The 23,282-nt window shown below is 55.3% G+C and overlaps 1 protein-coding gene across 1 annotated transcript in view; it reads right to left on the bottom strand.

Annotated features, from left to right (window-relative positions):
* Positions 1-1,937: 1,937 nt before the first annotated feature.
* VSTM2L (V-set and transmembrane domain containing 2 like) overlaps positions 1,938-23,282 on the bottom strand; it is a 32,375-nt gene continuing 11,030 nt past the window's right edge. The window contains exons 2-4 of the mRNA XM_008149633.3: positions 14,166-14,335; positions 12,540-12,590; positions 1,938-2,210 (exon numbers count right to left, since the gene is read on the bottom strand). Of these exons, the coding sequence (XP_008147855.2) occupies positions 1,938-2,210; positions 12,540-12,590; positions 14,166-14,335 (494 nt within the window). The remainder of the gene's footprint in view (positions 2,211-12,539; positions 12,591-14,165; positions 14,336-23,282) is intronic.

Below are 23,282 nucleotides of genomic sequence, written 5' to 3'. Positions count from 1 at the left end.
CACGGGAGAAAAACGAAATCCCTGAAGTGCAGTCAATGTGCCCAGCCCTCCGACCTGGCAAACCCACCCGAGAATCTCAGGCTCATGTGCCTCAGGAGACACGGTGGTAGCACTCAGACGGGAACAGGTTCTTGTCGGCAGCAGAATGGATACATAAGTTGATGCATTGTGGGATGTTCCTGCAGTGGAATGCTACACAGCAATAAAAATGGGCAAATCACAGACACGTGACAACACGGACGAATCTCACAAACACAGTGGTGCATCAAGAATAGAGATGGTAGGATTCCATGTATAGAAAGTTCAAAAAGACAGGCAACACTCAGCTATCGTGCTGAAGATGACATGCATATAGGTAGTGAAACTGTAAAAATAACAATTAATATGGTGACCTTAAGAGTCAGGGTGTTACTTACCTGAGAGAGAGGGGAGGGGCTGTGATCAGTGGGCCTGACCCGGGGGTTCTGTTCTGGGGTGCGGCTTGGGGGCAGTGGCTCGCCCTTGTTTGCTTTATAATTTACTTATTCACAAAACAGTGTAAACAAGTCTCATGCGCTCTTCTTTACTTGCGATTACTTCAAAATCTAAGAATAATTCAAGTGCCCGGTGCTGGACAAAGGCTGGTTTTCCTTCGCCCTCTCCCTGTGCGCCTACCAGCTCTGGTTCCGTGCTTGGGAGGAGAAAGCGGAAGTGAGGAAATGCTGAGGGAGGCGTGGGTGTGAGCTGGGAACCCCTCCCTCTGTCCCCTCCCCCTCCCCTGCTGTACTGCTCCCAGACACAGATGCCCCGTAAAGACACTGCCCAGAGGTTTTCTTAAACCACTTTATTCAGGTTGGCTGGTAGTTACGGATTGAACCATGTATATAGGGTTACCCCCCCACCCCCACCCCACCCCCCAGGGCAAAGCCCTTGGCCTCTCCCACATCCCCCAGGCCACTGCTGAGGGGTGGCCAGAGGTTAGAGCCAGTTCTGAGGGGGTGCTGGGCCCAATAGAAATATTTACACATCACCAGGGGTGGGAGTCCCCCCTGATCAGGAATTGTGAGGGGATTGGTACTGGGGTCCCTGGGGTCCCAACAGCCCCAGGCCCTTGGGTGGGCTTGGCATGGACCCTAAGAGAGAGGGCTGGGACATTGGGAGCTGGCAGAGGGGGCTCCTGGGAGAGCCTCAAAGACCCTCAAAGGAGTCCTGCTGGTGCAAAACTCTGCACGGGGCCATGGAGTCAGAGGGCTAAGGCCCTCTCCATGAAGGGGCAGAGATTCCTGGTCCCCCCCCTCCCTAGAGGGTGGGACAGGGAGCCTTTTCTTAGGTACAAGGAGGCTGAACACGAATGACCCACCAGGAGGCGGTGGGGTGTCTCCCTTTCCTCCCAGGGTCCCTATGAGTGACCCCAACAGGCCACAGCCCCAGAGCAAGGCTCTCCTGGGGGCTCTTGGCTCCTCTCTTCCCCAGGGGAGAGGCCCTAGCTCTACTCAGAGATTCAAGTCCAAATCTGGGGAGGGGTTGCTGTCCACATCCCCAGGCTCAAGTGGGGGATAGTGGAAAGGAGGGAGAGTAAGGCTGGGAGGCCTGGCTAGGGACAGGACTGGGGGACAAGCAAGCAAAGCGAAACACTGGACTCCACTGAAGCTGGTGGCCAAAGGGGGCAGCCTGCCCCAGCCCCGCCCCCATGTTTGGAGTAGTTGTCCCCTTGGCGCCCAAGGCTACCTCCTCCGAGCCAGGTCAGGCCACCGCGCGCGAATCTGAAAAGGAAGGGCTGAGTGGGGCTTGCATGCTGAGCAAAGGGGTGGTGGTCGGAGGGCCTACGTGGTGGCCACAGGTCTCAGGGATGGGGAGGCGGCTGGACCAGGCAGTCCCGTCCCCACGGTCCAGCAGCTCCTCATGCACTCTGTACAGCCTAGGAGCGCGGGCGGGCACGCGGCGGGGTAAGCGTCCGTCTAGAGGCTGCAGGCCTCCTCGTCCACAGACCGCTTCCGCAGCTCCTTGCCCGGCTTGGGGGGAGGCGGGGCGGGCGCGGCGGGCGGGGCTTCGGGCAGATGCAGGACCGAGTTCTCCCCGGGCTGCACCCGCAGGTAGGCCTTGACCTTGTGGTGCCGGGCCTTGCCGTCGCTGAAATCGATGACCCGGCACTCGTAGGTGCCTTCGTCTGTGGGCTTCACCCGGGACAGGCGCAGCTTGTGGGAGATGTTACTGCCCACCACTTTGACCACCTGAGGGCGACAGAGAGACCGTGACCTGGCCTTGGGGCAGCGGGAAGACAAAGAGAGTCAGCCCACTGCTAGGGTGGGGCCCCAGAGACACTCGCACCAGGGCACAGGGAGTTCAATAGCAAAAAATAGAAGCACCTTAAATGCCTATCCGCAGAACAGACACCTAAGCGGAAGTCAGTTCATTACATGGAACACGGCACAACAGTTAAAAGGAATACCCCTAGAGCCAGGCATGTCGCAGCTCAGTGACACGCAGGAAGTGAGATCTCATTGCAAAACTCCTACCATTTCTGCACATGAACACATGAAAACACTGTATTCTGGTTTTGGAGACTTGTGTGTGTACAAGTTTAAAATACACAGCAGGGAACACTGGCCTCATAGCAGAGGCTGCCTTGAGGATGCAGCCCAGGGGAGGGCTGTGAACCTGGGGTGGACTGCAAAGTGAGTTCTTAGCTTAGTCCAAAATGTCTTATTTAAAAATAAATAAATAAATAAATACAGCCTGGCCTACGTGGCCCAGTGGTTGAGCATCGACCTATGAACCAGGAGGTCATGGTTCAATTCTAGGTCAGGGCATAGGCACAGGTTGCAGGCTCAATCCGCTCGATGATTTTCTCTCACCATTGATGTTTCTATCTCTCTCTTCCTTTCCTTTCCTCTCTGAAATCAATAAAAATATATATTTTTAAAAACACAGGCTGATCACCAATGTATGAGCATTTCAATAATTGTTCATCCCTGTTGGGGTGAACAGAATGAGTGTCTGGGATATTCGGCTTTTTGTTTATGCCTTTGATTGGGATTTTAAATTTTATTTTAAAATTGAATTTTAACTTATACACAGCAAAGTGCACACTTGGTAAAATTTTAAAAGTGCACACAAGTGTTTCCTTGTGCAACCACCAACCAGGGCAAGGCAGGACCATTTGTAACCCTAGAGCGCACCCTTGTGGCCCTTCCTCACCAATGTTCCCCCCGTGGGGTGAACTGCTACTCTGACTCCTATCACTATAGTTCGGGTCAGCCTGTTCTTGAACTCTTTCGTGTGCAGCTTCTTTCACACAACATAGGATCAGCGAGATTCTCCATGTTCTTGCATGTCTATGTTTGTTCTTTTTCATTGCTGTGTAGTATTCCATCATGCGATCACTGGGAAAGCTAGGTGAAGGATATAAGAGACGGTTTTTGCAACTTCCTGTGAGTCTATAATTCAAAATTTAGAAAGTTAGAAAAAGGGAGGGGGGTGAGCCTGTGGAGAGGAGGGTAATGGTGAGCGGGGCTTTCATCCTTCCCTGCCCCTTATTACTTAGACCCTTCCCTGCCCCACCTCCAAACGCCCCCACCCCACCTAGGCAGAACATTGGCGATCAGTTCACACTGCCAGCTGGTGACCCCCTTCCCAGTGATCTCACCCCCTCTCACATACAGGCTCTCCAGGCTCAGGTGGGAGCTGCATAGGCTCCAGACCTGGGGCCCTGGCACTGAGCCCCACTGGCCCCCTCAGCTGGTCGGTTCTCGCCAGGCCCCAACTCCTGGAGGGGGAAGCCCCTGCTGATCACCCACACAGTAAGGAGGCCAGGATGAGAAGGAGGACAGTCTCTGACGGGGTTCATTCACTCTGCAGACGTGTTTCAGAGACTATGCTGGGCACTCACACATGTAGCTTCCAATCATCTCACTAGTCTGCTCTGGCCTCCCTGGTCCCTTCTCACCTCCTCCCAAATGTTAAGCTCTTTCTGACCCCAGGGCCTTTGCATAGGCTGGTTTCCCTGCCTGGGTGCTCTGCCCCATCTCTCTTCACCTACGTGACTCCCATTCATTCCCGAACATCACCTCCTCCAAGAAGCCTTCCATCACAACTCTGCTTGTTTCCTTCACAGCAGTCATCACAATTTGAGAACCATTTGTCTGTTGATTTGTTTTTAATTGATTTGTCTGTTGATTTGTTTTTCTCTCTGGCTCAACTATAAATTCCATGAAGACAGGAATATCTATTTTGTTCATCTTAGTGACCATCACAGGGCCTGGTACCCTGTAAATAATAATAATAAATTGCTGGATGAATGGACTCACTATAGTTCCTTCTTTCTCCAAATGAAGTGGTACCCAGGCTTGCTAACTTGAGGTCACATACACACAATTCTACCCACTTTACAGATGGTGAGACTAAGGCTCCAGAAGGAGGAGTGACTCTCCCACGGGCACTGAATCAGTGAGTGGCAGAGCTAGGAGCTGAACCCAGGCCTGACTCCATGCATTCTATCCCTCAAAACGGTGTGACAGGCCCACACAGGGTCACCAGGAGCTGGCAGGGCCATGGTGAGGGGGGTGCTTCCCAGGCTCCGGAAGGGAAGAGGGCAGGTGGGCAGCAGCAGGGAGCCTGCCCATCCTCCCTGATTCCGAGCACTGTGGCTGGCCATCATCCCCAGGAAGCGGGGAAAATGTGGGCTGTGGCACGGCAGGAGGCACGAGGTGGGCCGTGGGCCACAGACAGAACTTCCCAACAGCAAGCCGTGGGGAACCTTCCAGCAGCCCTCCTGGTGTGGGGGCCAGGCTGGGCCCCGCTGGAGGCTGTCAGCCCTGCTGATTCCGTCACCTCTGGCCAAGGGCAGCCAGAGGTCCTCTGGCCCTGCCATGCTCTCGGGGAGTGAGGGGATGCTGTTGCAAATGCGCAGCGGGAAATGAATTACCTCAACATCTGTTTCCCTCACGGATATTAATTATCCTTCATTTGTCAACCCTACAAGGCGCTAATGGAGTAATAATGCGAAGCGCTGGGAGCAGCCGCTCCTAGGGAGGGAGCACGGAGCGCGGCCACCCCTCAGCCCACCCTCCCTCACCCAGGGCGCCAAGGCTGGGACGGGCTCCCTCCTCCCCCGGCTCCCTCCCGCCCTGTCACCCCTCTGCCAGCAAACACGTGTGGCTTTCAGAAGCTCTTCCCCAGCCCCTCCTCCCCCGCCCCAGAGGAGGAGGGGAACCGAGCACACGTAGGGGTGCTGGAGGCTGGGCTCTGATCCTGACAGTCAAGGCACCCTGGCCCTGGTTTTCTTGGGCTAGATCATCCATTCACTGGACTCACATTCATCAAGCGCCCCCTCCGAGCAATGCCCGCAGGGGCTCACGGTCACAGGGAGGATCCAGACCTCACTCCTGTCATCCAGCCCCGCAGTAAGCGGGCGTCTAATAGGCCAGAGGACACACACACACTGCTCCCTCCCCGCCCCGGGGATCTGTGCCAAATACTGAGAACGGGAACAGTGATCGTGGTGCTGGCAGCTAGTGTTTATGGAGTGCGTGGTCCCTGTGAGATGATGTGCTAAAGCGTCACACATCTTATCTAAACCTCGAGATAACTCCGTGATGCAGGCACTTCGGAAATACCCCACATACCCATTGTAGGAGTCAGGAAACCGAGGCTCAGAGAGGTGGGGTGCTTGGCCCAAGGCCCCAGCTGATGAGAGAAACCAGGCCTTAAACACAGCTCTGGGGAGCCTCCCAGCACCAGGGAACCTCAGGTCTGTCTTTTCACCCCTGCCCCACCTCATTCCCCAGGCCCCCAACCCTCCATGCTTTAGGGGGGCCCAGCCTTCTCTCAGAGACAGCCTGTGAGGGACCCCATCATCCAGCCCTGCTTCCTGGGGGTGGCAGAAGCAGCCTGTTGGATCTCATCATTCACAAATTGGGCAGAAAATCCTGCGGCCCAGACGTCCAATGAGACTGAAGAGGCCAGGAGAAGAGACCCTCACACGGCCGCGTGGCTGTAAATCATAATCACTGCAGCACAGGCATCGACAGGCCCTAGTGGTGCAATTAAGCACCTAATTATGCTGAAAGAAACAAGGCGAGTCCACACCGTGACCAGGCTCAGCCTCTCCCCTGCTCGCCTGCGGCCCAGGCCTTTCCAGGCGCGGCAGGGCCCCTGGGCCCTCCGGCAGACAGGCTGGCATTTTCTCCTGAGCACCGTCAATTTGGGTCCCGGGTGCCAGACCTTTCCTACCTGTGGCCTCATGGCTGAGGCCTAAGAGGGATGTGGTGGCCCCGGGAGGTGCTGGGGTGGGGAACAGGGGTCAGATGGTCCCTGTCCCGGGCCCGCTCCTGCTCAGAGCTCTGCCACTCCCGGGCCTCCATCAGCAACACCCAGCCACTCCACCAGCCTGCCGGCACGTTCAGAACCCAACTCAGGGTCTCCCCAAATCCGGGCCTGAGAAAGCCTCACCCCCTGAAGCCTGACCTCCCAAGTCATATTCCCAACGCTGCTTCCACACTCAGGCGCAGTCCATCTCCAAATCCCATTGATCGCTCCTCTGAACATCACTGGGCCCCTCTCCGTCCCTCCAGGATCCAGATCCTCGTGCACTGGCCAGAGCAAGGCCCCAGCTTGTCTCGTCTGGGTCATCACCCCAGCCTCCTCCCGGGTCCCTGAGGAGCCACTCTGGCCTCTTCCAACCTGTTCTCTCATGACAGCCAGACAGATCTTTTCAAAATGCCCCCAACTTAGAATCCTTCCTTCGACTGCTCCCTGAAGTGACTGTCAGGAGGGGGAGCACTTTGGGGTCTCATCCCTGCCTCTCCTCAGCCACACCAGCCCCCAATCGTTCCTCCAACACGCACAGCCAGAGAAGTTCCCTTTTCTGCTAGTCAAGTCCTCTATGCTTCAGTGCTCATCTCAAACGGCACCTCCTCCAGGAAGTCCTCCAGGCCCCCCCAGTCTAGGTCAGGTCCTGTTACTGGCTCAGACTCCCATGCAGCTCTCCTCCTCACTGTGATGATCACAATTGTCGTTTGATTTTTCATCGTGTGATTACTGGGTTAACATCCATCTCCCACACTGACTGGGAGCACCCTGAGGGCTTGGGTGTGTGTGACCATGGCCTTCACAGAGGCATCTTCATGGCCCTCAACTGCAGCCTGGCTGCTCTACGGATGTTTCACGGGATTCCCAGGATGGATGTGATACTGTTGTAATTAGCCTAGTTATTAATAACAGGAAAGGAGCAAAGGGAAGGCCAACTATTATAGGCATGTCATTTGGGCAGCTTCGCCAGGAAGCTACAACTTTACACCCCCCCAGGGGAAGGGGACGGGAAGATAGACGCATGCCCAGTAAAGTGGGGGTGACATCAGGAATGTACTTGTCTGTCAGTCACATCTGGGGACAGGTCATTGGCCAGAATGGGCATGGCCACTGCAAGGGTGTGAAATTTGAGATATTTAATCCCCTAAACCCGTGGTGGGCAAACTGCGGCTCGCGAGCCACATGCGGCTCTTTGGCCCCTTGAGTGTGGCTCTTCCACAAAATACCACGGCCTGGAAGAGTCTATTTTGAAGAATTGACATTAGAAGAAGTTTAAGTTTAAAAAATTTGGCTCTCAAAAGAAATTTCAATCCTTGTAGTGTTGATATTTGGCTCTGTTGACTAATGAGTTTGCCGACCACGGCCCTAAACACATGCTTCCTGGCATTCTCCCGTGTGGCCCACAGCCATGTGGACCCCACACACAATGGACGAATGGACCGTACCTAGCCTGACGCTGGGCTGGACCCGGAGGCCACATGGAACAGAAACTCTGGACACCGGCTTTGCTTCTAGCTCTACCGAAGCCCCCGCTGCACTTCCTCTATGACTGGGCTAAGGGGAATGGGACTTTGGAAACCCAGGGGTGTCATTTCACACGAATAAAAATAACTCATCCTCCCGTGTGAGTCTCAGAAAATTCTTTTTCTGGAGATACTGTAAGGACTCCACCCCAGCACTCAGGGGGGAGAGGGATACCTCAACTTCCCCGGGAACAGATGGAGTGATTTTTGCCTCCACATGAGTCTCGCCTCGCCTTCCTTGCAGACTGCAGGACTTGATGCCTATGTGTGCTGCGAGTTACTGCAGGAATTTCAAGAAAAGATAGAAATGCCTACAGCAGAAAATGAAGTCACAGGGCACCGTGACCCACCCTTGGCCTGATAACGCAGACTTGGTGGACTGCTCCCGGCCCCCACCCCGAACCCCACCCGTGCGGCACCCACAGGTGCACCACCGTGGGGGACAGCCAGGCAGGGCAGGAGGGGCTTGACCTGCAGGCCGCTTGGGTGATCTGACAAACACAGCTGCCTCTTCACGAACCAATGATGGAGATTCTCGGTGGGGCTGCAGAGTGCTTCCTGAGGCCTCTGGGGCTGTTCCTGGCTTTGGGGGTTTGGCTGGGGGGGGGGGTGGGGGGCAGGTTAGGATGAGTGGGCCAGAGCACTAAGCCACATGTACACGGGGCCTGGGCTTCCCATGGCTCTTTCAGACGGAGCAGGTGACATGAACTGAGTCTACAGCACAAACAGCTTCAGTTAGGCCAGTGGTCGGCAAACCGCGGCTCGCGAGCCACATGCGGCTCTTTGGCCCCTTGAGTGTTCTAACGCCACTTCTTCAAAATAGACTCGCCCAGGCCGAAAACCGACTTCTGCGCATGGGCCACGAAGTTTCAGTCGCACTGTCCGTGCGCGCCCGCACGTGGTATTTTGTGGGAAGAGCCACACTCAAGGGGCCAAAGAGCCGCATGTGGCTCGCGAGCGCGGTTTGCCGACCACTGAGTTAGGCGGAAGGAGGAGCTACGGGTGATGAAGGCAGCTGGGCCCACTGGGAACAAAGGTGTGCATGGAGAACTTCACCTCATCTCCAAGTTAGGAAGTTGGGAACCATCTCTACTTGCAAACCTGGTTAAGGGGAAATTAACCTAAAGTGTAAAACAAAGAACTTCAATTAGATCAAAAGAAAAACTTCCAGAACTTGAAAATGGCCGATAAGCAGGAGGATTTGCCTGAACCACAGGAATGAGACTCCGATGGTGGCAAACCACCCAGGGAGATGTTTTTAAGGCCAGAGCTCCTCCCCAGACCCCTAGCTAAGTGAGATAATTCATGGGAAGCACTCAGCATGGCTCCTGACATGCTAAGCACTCAATGAATGGTAACTGCATCATCATCATCATCATTATCATCATCATTATTATTACTATCTTATCCCAGGTGCCTGTCCTCCCACCCACATAAGCGATCCCTTGGTTCCCCTCCGATTTCCTGCAGAAAAGCTGGGCCTCTTTCACCGCTCCAACCCCCTTTTGTGGAGGCAAAAATCACAGTGTGCTGGGAATAGGAATCTGTGATTTACAAATTCATGTTGTTTCCACTCTAGTAACCACAGTCATTCACACGGCCATATCCATAGGACTTTACAGTTTCCAAAGTGTTTGCATGTAGGTGTCGGACATCAGTGAGGGGGAAAGGGAGGCGCAGGGAGGTGGTAGAGCTGGAGCCAGGACTCAGCTCCCGGGACCTCAGTGCTGGTCCCAGTGTGTCCTCACAATCCGCACCCTCCCCGGCCCCCCCCTCAGTACAGCTCCTCTGCACCCTCCGAGGGTTACCATGCGGCCCCCACAGGTCCCTGAGCACCATCAAGCCCCCGGAAGCTAACTGTACTTCCTCCTTCAGAACCCCAAGGCTACCCAGCCGGTAGACTGCATTGTTTGGCTCCCATGGTGTTTCCAAAAATCAAATTAGGTCCCAATAGTTAAAAATCAGGAGATATTGCCATGGCCGGGTTGACTCTGTGGTTAGAGTGTTGGCCTGTGGACCAAAGGGTCTTGGGTTCAATTCCCAGTCAAGGACACATCCCTGGGTTTCAGGTTCAATCCCTAGCCCCAGTTGGAGCACCTGCAGGGGGCAACCAATGATGTCTCTCTCACATCAATATTTCTCTCTCTCCTCCTCCCTCTCTCTCTCTCTTGCCCGCCCCCCCCCCCAGCCTCCCTCCCTTCCACTCTCTGAAAATCAATGGGAAAAAAATATCCTCAGGTAAGGATTAACAACAACAACAACAAAATCAGGAGATATTCCACTAAAATTGGGATTTTTAGAAGACATGGAACTGTTGGGCCGGAACAGCGCCTGGGTTCTGCTGGACTTGAAGGAGTGAAGCCCTGCATGAGTCGTTCACTCCTTCACATCACCTGTACACATACATGTCCTGGCATGGGATGCATGTCACGTTGGTGTGTCCATGTGTCAAAATCTGTCTGGGTTTATGCCCCCATTGGCCTGAGGGTGTGTATGTATGTGTAACAGTCATTTGATAATTTTTTTAAAGAATAGTTTATCGATTTTTAGAGAGATAGGAAAGGAGAGGGAGAGAGAGAGAGAGAGAAACATCAATGTGAGGGTATAACATCGATTAGCTGCCTCCTGCATGCCCCCTACCGGGATCAAGCCCAAAAACCGTGGCATGTGCCCTGACAGGAAATCAAATCAGCAACCTTTTGGCGCACAGGATGATGCCCAACCAACTGAGCCACACCGGCCAGGCACGGTGCTAGGCTCTGGAACTGTAACAGTGAATCAGGCAGGCACAGTTCAGCCCTACTGTCTCCAGGGGGAGTCACAGGAATGGATAATTACAAAAGGAAATGCAGCCAGCAGGGGAATGGAAGGTGCCCGCTGAGTCACAGGGTCAAGGGAGGCTTCCTGACTTCAGCGCTAAAGGAAGAGAGAGGAACAGACAGGGACTGGCCAGTGAGAAGGCAGAAAGGCAGCAGGGTTGGGAGGGGCAGGGGAGCCAGGTCAAGCAAGATGAGACAGCCCAGAGGGTGAGCAGGGAACCCAGGGCCTCGAAGGCGACAGGGAAAGTCCTAGCTTCTCCTAGACTGCAGGAAACCCGGGTGGGCATCTACTGATGGTGCCGCCAACTAAATGTCCATGTATTTAAGAGCAGTCACGTGTGTGACGCTGTCTGCAGGAGGAGCAGTCTGTGAGACCCCAACCAGACCCCGAGAGCCCCAGCTGGAGCGGGAAATCAGGGGCCAAGGTCGGGGGAGAGTGGTTGCGCAATCACTCTGAGCACGTTTATTTTATTATCTAATTAGCATCTTTGCATTCTCCTCACGTGGGTCCAGCAGCCTCTAATTCTAATCCTCTAAAATCAATTAGATTATTCTCTCCTTTGCCTGAGATGCTCCTTAAACCCCAAACAAAATCATAGGAGAGAGAATTGTGATAAGCGGGGGGTATATAAATATACAGAGATCTCTACCTGCCTGGACTTATCAGGTGGTGTTTGAGCAAGAAGCATATGGATGTGCCCTTGGCAGAGAGGGTGAGGGTGAGGGGCCGGGGGATGAGGGTGAGGGTGAGGGGGAACCAGCATCCACCCTACACCGGAAAGGGCTCAAATTTCTAGACCCTCAACTCTGAAAGGCCCTGCAGCAAACAGCCCAAATGATGCTTTTACGGCCCTCTCCTCCCAGGCCTCCTGCCTCTTCTCTGCCACCCCATCCCTCCCAGTGCCTGCTCGACACTGTGACTTCTGCTGTGGCTCTTCGGTGCGTCTGTGTCTAGTCACCTTTGGGGTCCCGAGATCCCCAAGTCATTGAAAAGTTGTGGAAGAAGCAGCAGAAGAACGAACTTGGAGGCCACTCCCCACGCGTACACACCCATACCCTGAGCACCTGCACTTTCTGAGTGTGTTGGTGTGGGCTTCTGGCTTCCTGCCAGGATGACCTCCTGCCCCAAGCGCAATCCCAGCCTGGTCTCATGGCCACATGGATCCCCAGGCTGTCCCTTCTGCTCAGTCCCTTTCGCCTCCTTTCTCAATTCTGCCTGCCTCTCCCGGGCCCCTCTTTGGGTGCCCCTCCACCACAAAAAACGGTCCCTCTCTCTGGGTCCCCACGTCCCTGGGCTCCAGCACAGTCTACAGACAAGGCACTGGAGTCAGCTCAGTCACACCATGCCCTCTAGCAAGTCTCTAGGCCTCAGTTGCCCCACCTGCAAAATGGGTGAGTGCTTGTCCTTCCCCATGGAGGTGTAGCCATGAAGAAACGAGTCAATGCATCAAAGGCCTAGCCAGCCCTCAAATCCTTCGGCACAGCTCCCCCACCCGCCTCACCCCAGGAGCCAGGGGACCCAAGTGACCGTGAGAGGCTGCGGCCGTCAGTCGTGATGGGCCGAAAAAAGCCAGCTCAGTCTCACTAGGCCCTGTTGGTTCCCCAAATAAAAAATGCTGCTGAGACAGACATGAAGCATCAGGGACGCACACAGCCTTGGTTCCCGACAGGAGAGAATACGTCTTCTCTTCCCCTGTCATTTTTTGTGCCTGTCATTCAATGAACTTGAAAAATCTCCAGCTTTTAAAAAACAGATCAGAGCCATTCCCCCCCCACCCCCCACCCCCTCTGTTTTTCTTCTTCTCCATCCTCTTGCCCAAGCTCCCTGCAGTACTGGACCAAAAATTTTTTTTAAATTACAGCTGTGTCCTCCATTAGAGCCCTTGTGAGAAGTCATTATAGAACTCACACTTATTTTGGTCGCGTCCTTCCCTGCGTCTTCCTGCTGAGATGCTTTTAGCTGTTGGGAGCAGGAGGGGCGGAGAAAGCAGAGAGAAGCCATTAGCACCACTGGGCGGGGGTTCGGACAACAGCTAAGATTCTAGCAGCAGGTGAACTCCGGGGACCCTGGGATCCAGCGCTGGGGGTCCCTCAGCTCTGTGTCCACTCAGGGAGTGGAAGTGAGTCAGTAAAACCGGCTGTATCTGGGGATAAATGGGGTGGGTACGCGTGAAGGCAGACCGTGAGTCTGCGCGGTGTGCCTGTCTGTACACCTGTGTCTGTGTCTGTGCCTGGGTTGTATTTTCAGGTGTCACACACATGAGTGAGTGTCTGCAGCAGACGCTGTCGGAGCCCTGCCCACAAGCTGTTCCCTGAAAGCTGGCCCGGAGGGACCCAGTTGCAAAGACCAGCACCTCGGCCTCAGGGCTCTCTCTGAGCACTGGAGTCCTGTAAGCCTGTGTGGCGGGGAGCCGACACTCCCAGGAGCAGGACAGAGCTTAATACACATTTGTAACTATGTGAGAGGCTCTCCCCTGAACCTGCAAGAATGTGTGACCACCCCCATGTGTGCACAGGGAGGTGAGTGAATGTACGTGTTCATATGTGAGTGGGTGGGCAGAGAGGGTGTGTTTGCATATTATTTGCGTATATACAAATGTGAGAATAAAAGAGTTTCAGCTTGGGTTCCCCCAGATGCAGCCCCAAGACAAAGACTTGAGTGCAAGTAGTTTATCAGGAGGGGATCCCAGGAAACATCAGTAGGGGAGTGAGTGAGGGGGACAAGAAAGGGAGGAAGTCAGTAATGGGTGCATCAAGCCAGTACCCACCGTGGGCAACTGGAACTTACTCCCCCTGGGCACCTCAGGGAGAGAGCACAGACCTCTTCATTTATGCCAGCTGAGGGGCGGGGGCGCTGGGGGACTGACCTCCAGCTCCTGTGCTCACGGCGGAGTGCTGCTCCGGCCGGCCTCGCTGACAGCAGGCTCTGTGGTCCACAGAAAACCCTCAGACAGAGGCACGGGGTTGGCTGTTGGCAGTGGGCCTGGTGGCAGGGGGTGGTGTATGCCCGGGTGTGTGGGCAGGGACATCAACAGCATCTGGTCCCGTGGCGGGCACATATGAACGTGTCGGTGCGTGGAGGCAAATGCATGCACGGAGGCGGGCCGCCGGGGTGTGCCTGCATGTGTGTGGAAGGGGGCATGCCTGGTGCTCGTGAACTCGGCAACAGCGTCTGCCGTGTTCGCAGGGGCCTTTCCAACACAGCTGTCCATGCAGCTCGGAGAAGTGGCGGGAGGTGAGTCAGATCACCTGGAGCCAGCTTCTGGGCCCCTGCCTCAGTTTCCCCACCTGTACACAGAAGTATAGCTGCCGTGGCTGCACTCTGTGCTCTATGGAGGGCTCTCTGGTGGTGCCCATCCCAAGTGCTCAGCCTGGCTCTGCCTCCTGCCGGAAAACAAGCCTCCATTTCAGGAAGAAGGGGGGTGGGGGTTGGGGGGAGAGGTGAGTGCTGCAGAGACAGAGCGGGAGCCCAGACCCCTCAGAAGAGATGAGGGGCAGAGACACCCCACCCGGGGCCGGGTTCTGGGCGGAGTACCTGGTTCGTGGCCCACGCCTGCTTGTCGGTCCAGTCCCTGTGGCTCCGCACGTACCACCACTGGATCTCCAGCGAGTAGGAGGGGGAGCCGCTGCCGCGGAAGGAGCAGGCCATCTCCACGTCCTCGCCCGTCCGCGCCGTCATGTCGTGGGGCGTCTCTGTGAACAGGGCTGTGCGAAGAAACGGGGGAGGAGTAGCCGGAGCTCAGGAAACCGGGGCCGCGGGCACAGCGCCGGTGGGTGGGCGAGGGGGAGAGGTGGGAGCCGCCAGGCCTGTGGGTGGGGCCCCTGGAGAAGTCAGCGAGGGGTGTGCAGCAGCAGCTGGCAAGACGGGGCATGAAGGACTTGGCCTAGGGCCCCGAGTGCCCCACTGGAGCCCGGCTTCTGTCCCAGAGCCGGTGGCACCACCAGAGACTCTCGCAGGGAGCAGTGGGTAGAGGAGGCTGGGTTGCAAGGTGTGAGCAAGGAGGCGGGGAGGCCGGGAAGGAAGCTGCCCGTCTCATCAATTCCTCCAGATTTCTCCGGGCGGCTGCACCCCAGTCCCCTCCGGGTTATTCCCAGCCCCAGTGCTCAGTGCAGCGGTCACCCAGGAATGCTGCCTCCAGCGGCCCTCCCGCCCGGCCCCATCTTGCCACTGCAGCCCTCGGGGCCCCACCCAGCAGGGCAGAAACACAAGTGGAAGGAAAGGCTGAGATGGGCTTCCTTGGGTGGGGGTGGGGCTCCATCAGGGGGACCTGGGGAGGGGGGCCTCCACCCACCTCATTCAGTCTCCCTCTGGCCACCGGTCTGCCCAAACTAACAGAAAACTCGGACCCTGGGCCACCAGTTCCTTTCACTGATGCAGAGCTCAGAGAGGGCAGTGTCTGGCCTGGGACTGCTCAGCAGCCAGGGGTCACAAGGTCAGGCCCCAAGTCCGTGGCCAGCCCTCTCACCCTCAAAAGCCCTGGTGGGCCCCCCACAGCCACCTCTCCCCTCAAATCCCAGCAATGGTCACAGAGAGGACTGTCCAACAGGCAGAAACACGTTCGAGGCACACAGAACTTTTAAGTTTCTAGAAGCCACATTTAAAGAAAGGTATTTTTTTAAACAGGAGAAATGAATTTTAATAATGTATTTTAGTTAACCCAAAATATCCAAAATATTATTTCAAATAATAAAAATAATTAATGAGATAGTTTACATTCTTTTGTTTTGCTAAGTCTTGTAAATCCAGTGTGTGTTTTACACGACCACACGCATCTCAGCTTAGACCAGGCACACTGCCGGTGCTCGGTGCTCGGTGCTCGGTGCTCGGGCCACCTACGCTGGCATCCCAGCAGGGGGTGCTCCGTGCCGGCCTCCGCTCCTCCCCCTCACAGGGCCCCATTGCTGAGGCGGCAGCCGTGGCCCAGTGCCACGGAGTGACCCTCCCAAGGCCACGCTTAGAGTTTCGATTTGAACCCAGGCGTGTCTGACTCCCAAGACCCTTCTCATCCCATGAATTCAAATTATTTTTGGTTGTAGAGCTCTTTTTCCTTAAAGAGAAACCATCTGAAGTGGCCAACCTTCCAGGCTCCTGTGGGGCCAGAGCGGGTCTGTTTGGTTCTGAGAGCAAGGCCTGGGCAGGCACAGAGGAGACGTGCCACCCAGCCTGAGGCCACCTAGGAACTGCCTAGGTGGGGTGAGGTGGGGTGGGGGAGGGCCCCTCAGGAGGTGGTGCCCAGGCAGTCCTGAGTCAGGAGTGGGCAGGGGTGGCTTTTGGTCAGAAGACAGAGAGAGAGTCTGGCTCCAAGACCTCTGGGGCCAGGTGAGTTGGCTGTGGGTGTGGGCTCTGGTCCTAGATTCTCTCTGATCCCCTGGGACCCTCCTAGGAACTGCCTAGGTGGGGTGGGGTGGGGTGGGGAAGGGCCCCTCAGGATCCATTGGCTCCAACCTTAGTGATGAAGGGGGCAGGATGTCTTCAGGACAAGTGGAGAAACTGAGGCTCTGGGCAGTGGATGGCATATCTGAGTCTTCCTGTTCACCGGCGGCAACATGAAGACCTGTTCCAGGCACCTCCCCGAGGACCCACCACCGGGACCCTTCACTCGGGGAGAAGTCGTGTATTTGAGAAAGCACGGCGAGCGCTGGACTGGGAGCCGGGAATGGAGAACTGAGCCTGTGTCTGCCAAAGACTTGCTGTGTGACTTTGGGAGAAGCTTTCCTCCTCTCTGAGCCTCAATGGGGATTAGAATTCATGGATGGAGATCCCCACCAGCTCAGACAATCTGAGGGATGGGTCACTGCTGCTTGGGGGGAGGGGAGCTGGAGGGAGGAGGAGGTGGGATGCCAGCCGGGCCCTGAAGGACGGGTGGCAGAGGCAAGAAGAAAGGGAGTGTTTGAGCCAAGGCAACAGGAAGAGAAAGCCAGAGGCCTTTAAAAAAAAAAAAAAAAAAGCACAACATTCATTGAGCATCCTAGCACCAGGCAGACACGGTCTCTAATCCACTCACTCCTGTTCGACAGATGAGGAAAACGAGGCTCAGAAAGATGACATGACTTGCCCAAGATTCACAGAACTGGGTTTTGAACCTACATCTGACCAGCAGTTGTGACCGAGACCCAGGGATAAATCAGCCTCAGAATCTGGTCCGAATTCTCAGGTGAAATTCAGCTGCCAGGCTCCACCCTTCTGCATCCTCTTCCTAACTGACAAGGGCAGCCCAGTTCCTCCCACCTCCCCCGGAAGTGGCAGCTCTAACTGGCGAGAGGGTCTTGCTCCCTCTCCTAACCCTGTGAGTGGAAACATCCTATCGGCACCAGAAACTGGCCGGTGACCCGCCCTGATTCTGATGATGATGATGCAATAACAAACTCTAATAAATTCGGAGTCCCTGGTTTGTGGCAGGCACGGAGCCAAGCCCTTTGCACACATTTCTCATGTTCCCACCAACATGCTAAGGAGCAGGTGTGGTCATTATGATGCCCATTTCCAGGTGGGAAGACTGAGGCTCAGAGAGGTTCAGAGTGAGTAGGTAGTTACATCTGCACCCAGTTCTAGAGGGCTCTAGAGTGGAAGCCAGTAATTTCTAGAACTTGCTCCTGCAGCTCTTTTTCCCGATCCCCCACCCCCACCTCCTCCCTCCAGCCACCCAGACCCCCCAATCTCCACAGAAGCATCCCTGCTGAGTTTAGGACATAAAATCCATGTCTCCTCTTTGACTTCCGCCTGTCCCTGAGCCCTCCTCCCTGCCAGGTGACTCCTCACAGCCAGCCCCTGGGGAGGCGGGTATAATTATAGATTTTTTAGAAGGACACAATTGTGTTCTGCAGCCCCAGGGCCCGAGCAGGGCTGGGCTTGCTGGGAAGACAATTAAAACCACTGTCGGCAAATTAGGGTTCTTCAGGAAAAGGCTTGATTGTATGCAACATCTTCCTTTCTGCTTTTAATTGGGGGGGGGGGGGGGGGGTATTTAATACCCCCAGACCTGGTTATCAGGGCATCACCAGCAGGAAAGAGCTTGTGGCCCTAGCGCAGCCCCTCAGTTTGGCTTCTGGAAAGGCAGGGGTGACCTTCTTACCCGCCCTTCAAGAGCAGGGCCCTGACCTTCTTCCGAACCTCCCAGACCCTAGAATACCTAGGGCTTTGCCTTCAGGTCTGGGTTCAAATCCTGTTTCCTCTACCCCCCAGCTGTGTGACCGGACAAGCCCGTCTACCTCTCTGAGCCTCAGATTCTTTAGCGCATAAAGTAGAGAATGAGGGGACGAAGGGGAGGATTTCACAAGGCAACATACGCCTCATGCACATAGTAGGTGCTCAAGAAACAGCACTGCTTTCTCTCGCCTTCTAGCTCAAAATTCTCTCCCAAGAAAGATTTTAACGATGCCTCTTTGTAGCCTCATTAGATTATGCAGTGGACACAACATCTGTATTTCTTTCACACCCGGGCCCCACAGCCTCTCATACATCAGTCCTGTATCCCCTCAGCTTCCTCATTCCTCCCCCAAGCAACCAGTGGGACTCACTAGGCCCCAAAGGGGTTTGTTGGACAAAGGCAGTCCCAGCTCAGGCCCCAGCTCCCTCTGTCTCTGAGTTCAGATTCCTCATCACAGACCCTCTGGTTCAGCCTCAAATCTCCTTTCCCTCTGCACCGTCTTCCCTGCTGTTCCAGTCTTCAAAGCTCTGGTTTGAGGCTGCTTCCTCCAGGAAGCCTGCAGGAGTTAGACCCCAGCCCACCCATCAATCTCTGCCAGAGTGAGAGCAGGGGGACTAGTGGGCGGGGCAGCACCTGGGCAGGGGAACCAAGGCGGAGCGGGAGCGGGAGAGAGGAAGGGGAAGCGAGCAGAGAGAGCCAGTGTGCCCTGTGGGCCCTTGGTTACCCCCCCCCCCCCCGCCCAGGCCCTCCTTGGTGTCCCCGGAGTCTCCGAGTCCTCCCCTCCCTGCCCCCCCAGAAAGTGTTAGAGGAAGAGACTGAGTGTCTCTCTCTCCCCGTCCCCTGGGAGCTTCCCCAGGACAGGGCCCCTGCACTGTCCAGCATGGAGCAGGCACGTAGGAGGTGCTATTAGGCATTTGTTGAATAAATAAAGAAATAGCCCGACTGCATGGCTCAGTGGTTGAGCGTCGACCTATGAACCAGGAGGTCACGGTTCGATTCCCAGTCAGGGCACATGCCTGGGTTGCAGGCTCAAACCCCAGTGTGGGGCGTGCAGGAGGCAGCCGATCAATGATTCTCTCTCATCATTGATGTTTCTATCGCTCCCTCTCCCTTTCTGTCTGAAATAAATAAAAAATATATTTTAAAAAGAAAGTGAGAGAGGTCAGACAGAAACCCAGAGAACTTAAGTTAGAGACTGTAAGAGAAAGAAAACAAAAAAGATAGACATCATTCATTCATTCATGCAACATTTATTGGGCACCTACCCTTTGCCAGACTAGTTTTCGGGGAGACTGCACTCATAAGAGGAGGGACGGGGACAGACATATGGGCACAGGCAACCCGGGAGGTCCTGATGAGGTCCCAGCAGGACAGCCCCTCCTCACCCTCCCTCCTTGTGGCCCTCACGACCATTGGTGCCCAAGCTGGCTTGGCCCACATGGGCCCAGCCGAGGGGGTGCCCAGCCAAACTGATAGGCAAGCTGGCAGCTCCCCAGAGGGCCCATAAAGTTGTCATGTGACGTGCAACCAAGAATGAAATGGGAACGAACAAATGGCGGCCGTGCAGGAAGGGCCGTGGCTGCTGTGCCGGCCGCTCCCCACCCGGTCCAACCTTGCGGTCCATGGACCAGCCCCATCAACCCTGTGGGCCATCTTTCTGAGCGGAGGCCCCCAAGCCTGATCCCACAAAACCCTCACAGCAACCCGCGGGGCAGGGGTCACTGTCCCGTTACTACAGGTGGAGAAACGGAGGCTCAGAGAACCTGGGGGCCGGCGTGGCCAGTCCCCTGCCCCGGTGCGGAAGGAAGGAAACCCGCCTCTGTGCCGGGCACCGGACACAGGGCCCACTCCATCCTCCCAAAGACCTTATGAGGTGGCTCTATTTTAAAAAATGTGTTTTATTGCCGAAACCGGTTTGGCTCAGTGGATAGAGCGTCGGTCTGCGGACTGAAGGGTCCCAGGTTCGATTCCGGTCAAGGGCATGTACATTGGTTGCGGGCACATCCCTGGTGTTTCTAGCTCTCTATCCCTCTCCCTTCCTCTCTGTGGAAAATCAATAAAATATATTTTTTAAAAAATGTGTTTTATTGATTTTTTAAGAGAAAGGAAGGGAGAGGGAGGGAGAGAGAGGCATCGACGTGAGAGGGAAACATCGATCCATTGCCTCCTTCCCGCACCCCGAACAGCATGAGATGACACTCAAGCCACTGAGCCACACCGGCCAGGGCCCGCGGTCCTCTTCATGGTCAGCCCCATTTCACGGGAGGACCAAGGCTCAGAGAGGATGTGTTGGTGCCTGACGTCGCACAGCACGAAGGAACAAAGTCAGATTTCAACCCCAAGGCGGACCACAAAGTTTCCCAGCCAAAACCTGAGTCCCCTCTAAGCTCCTGCCCCCCTTCAGCAGTAAAAAGTGCGACCCCGTGGGGGCCATTTCCAGAGCCTGCCTGCTCTGTGCCCTGCGCAGCTGGGTGCTGGGGCTGGCAGCGTGTGGCCACCTTAACGCCCAGTGGGAGGCAGGATGGGCGAAGGGCCACAGAGGGGGTGTTCAATGACACCCAGCTCCCCGGGAATCTCACTGCACCCCTGAAATCAGGAGAGGTAAACGTCCATCTGGGAAGAACCTAGATAAGCGGATGGAAAAGCCCCCAGGGGCTGAGAAGGCGGGCCACAGCCAGAGCCCCACCCCTCCCCCCCAGGGATGGGTGCAGCGTGACTGCCCTCGATGGGCCAGGGGAGGCACTGAGCGTTCTCTTTGTTCCCTCCTGGGCCCTGGCAGGCTGCCTGCAGCAAGAGGAATCGAGGTTGTGAGTCGATGAAAGGTTGTTTCATCTTGGAGTGGACACATTTCCTCTTCTCCCGAAGCGGAGAGGGAGGCGTTGTGTACAAAAGCCTGCAGAGCTGCAGTGCTGAGTGGAGACACGCTGGTCTCGGCAGGCAGCAGAAGCTCGGGGGAATGGCCCCCCCACTGGGCCAGGCTCCGTGCTGCTGGGCTTCCGAAAGGCTCAGACCAGGCCCTGCCCCTCAAGGAGCCCACAGTCCCCCGGAGACACACGCCAGGGACTGCTGTGTGGACAGCGAATGGCTGGGACTGAACCCAGACCCTCAGTTGTCCAGGGCGTGCCCCAGTCACACAGCCGTGCAGGTGCCAGTGCTCGGAGGGGCCACGGCCAGCCTATGTGTGCCTGGAGAGTCAGGGAAGGCTTCTCGGAGGAGGGGGCATGCTTGAACTTGAGTGGGGTCTGAACAATCAGGGGGGGAACTCAGAACAGGAAAGGACCTACCAGAGAGAGGGCTTCCCAAGTTCATCCTTTTGGGGGCCACCCTCACAGTCTCTGCAGAATTCCTGTACCACCTGCACTGTCATTTACTTGATGTTTATTTTCAAAGCCTCTTTCCCTTTTTACTTAAAAAAAATTCAGCTTAAAAGGAGACTTTTATTACTGTCATAAACAGAAAATCAGCATCACTTGCCATAAATAGAGGGTAAGTGTAAAAATAAACACTATGAAAACCGAACAGCGTTTGTAAATTCTAGCCAGGGAAGGTTGTTTATTGGAGGCTGCAAGCCTCAATCTCCGTTTCTCTCATTAACAAGGGAGACGGGCGAGAGTGAGGTGTCAAATTCAAAGCAGCAGGGAGCAGACTTTCTTCTTGAGGAGAGGGGTTTGGATGCAGGTCCTGCTGAAGGCGGACACCAGCGGGCAGCCACCTCCACCACCACCCCCTCCACCACCGGCTCTGGCTCCCTCGGCCACCGGGAAGGAAGCCTTCCCAGCCACTCACCTACCAGAATCCTACCGAGTCTTCCCGTCTGGCTGGCGTCTGGCTGGCGGCGCCACACCCTTCTGACTCCCCATACGGTTCCCTGTGCCTTCACGCGGTGAGGACTAACACCTACGTTAGGAGCCAGGAGGTCCGAATGTGTGCTCGCAGGATGAAGGAACAAAGGAATGAATGGAGGACGCCCTTATGGCACTTCCCGAGGCACTGATTTCCCTCCCCCAAACGGGAAAGAACATTATTTTCGTCTTAAGACAAACATGAATATATTATGGAACACAATACAGACTTTATGAATTTTAAATGAGATAGGAGACATCAAAGAAACGCTGGCCCCGGTGGGAGCTGTTTACTCTTCTACATGGGGCGCAACCTTCTCCCCCCTCACCCCACAATCGGGGCCTCCTGACCCACACAATCAGAGATCTTGTTCATGGGGTCCTCAGACCATGCTCTGTGCACAGGAGTGTTGCTGTGTGGGCTTAAGGGGGAAGGGACCAGGAGGAAAGAGAGGGAACGGGGAGGGTGGAGCCCAGGGTTAACAGGTGAGGATGCTCACCTGTAAGTGGCAGCTCGCCCTGACTTGCTGTGTGGCTTCGTGTCCGTTGCTTCACTTCTCTGAGCTTTGGGTCCCACGTGTGTCGTGGCTTAAAGGCTTATTGTGAGGATGAAATGAACTAATACACGTGAGGAGCCTGTTTCAGGGTTTGGGGCACAGTGGCGCCTCAGGACCTGGTGGCACGAGTCCCTGCTGAGATCTAGACACACACAGGCACCGTCACTCCGGGGGGGCCCCTGCTCAGCCCAATAAAAATTAAAACAGCTGACATTTTTGAGCATCAACTATGCACTAAGTACAGTACCTGGTGATGGTGTGTCTCAATTTCCTCATCTGTAAAACGGGGATAATGATAACTACCTCAGAGGGTTGTTGTAAGGATGAGATGTGTTAAGATTTATAAAGTGGACTGCTGGGCACAGAGTGTATGCTATAGAGGTGTTTCCTTATTTAGTTAGTTCCAATTGAAGTGAAATACACATAACATAAAATTAACCATTTTAAAGTAATAAATCAGTGGCATTTAGTGCATTCATAGCATTGTATAACCATCCCCCTCCATCTTGTCCCAAAACATTTCATCCCCCCCCCCCCCCCCCCGCTCCCGTCCCCATTAAGCAGTCACTCCCCAACCCCTGGCGACCACCAGTCTGCCTCCTGTCGCTACGGAGTTGCCCGTGCTGGACAGTTCACATAAATGGAATCATAAAGTCTATGGTCTTTCGGGATTGGCTTTTTTCACTTAGCATAATGTTTTGGAGGTTCATCCACATTGTAGCACATATCATATTTCATTCCTTTTTATAGAATTGTTTCTTGAACAAAATGAAATCTCTCACTGAATCCCCCCCGCAAAAAAACCTGGAAAGTAGCCACTATCCTCATTCTCTTTACAGGTGGGGAAACTGAGACACAGAGAGGGAGGGGACCTGCCACAGCCAGGAGGGCAGTGCTGGCCCCTGGGGCTGGGGGCAGGGTGCCTCCCAAGGCCACGGGCACAGGTGGCGGGAGACGGCAGTGGAACTGCCAATCCAGGAAGATTGGAGGAGAGTGAGAATATCCTGGCACTTGCAGGAGTGCGGGAGTTGAGCAGGTTTCCCCCGTGGAATTCCCGCCTCCGCTCCCCACACGTCTGAGCTACAGGGAGGAAAAGGGTTTGGGA

Source organism: Eptesicus fuscus, chromosome 12 (genome assembly GCF_027574615.1).
Source record: "Eptesicus fuscus isolate TK198812 chromosome 12, DD_ASM_mEF_20220401, whole genome shotgun sequence".
Taxonomy (NCBI): domain Eukaryota; kingdom Metazoa; phylum Chordata; class Mammalia; order Chiroptera; family Vespertilionidae; genus Eptesicus; species Eptesicus fuscus.
Note: the sequence above shows the minus strand (reverse complement) of the source record. Positions and strands in the feature narration are given on the sequence as shown.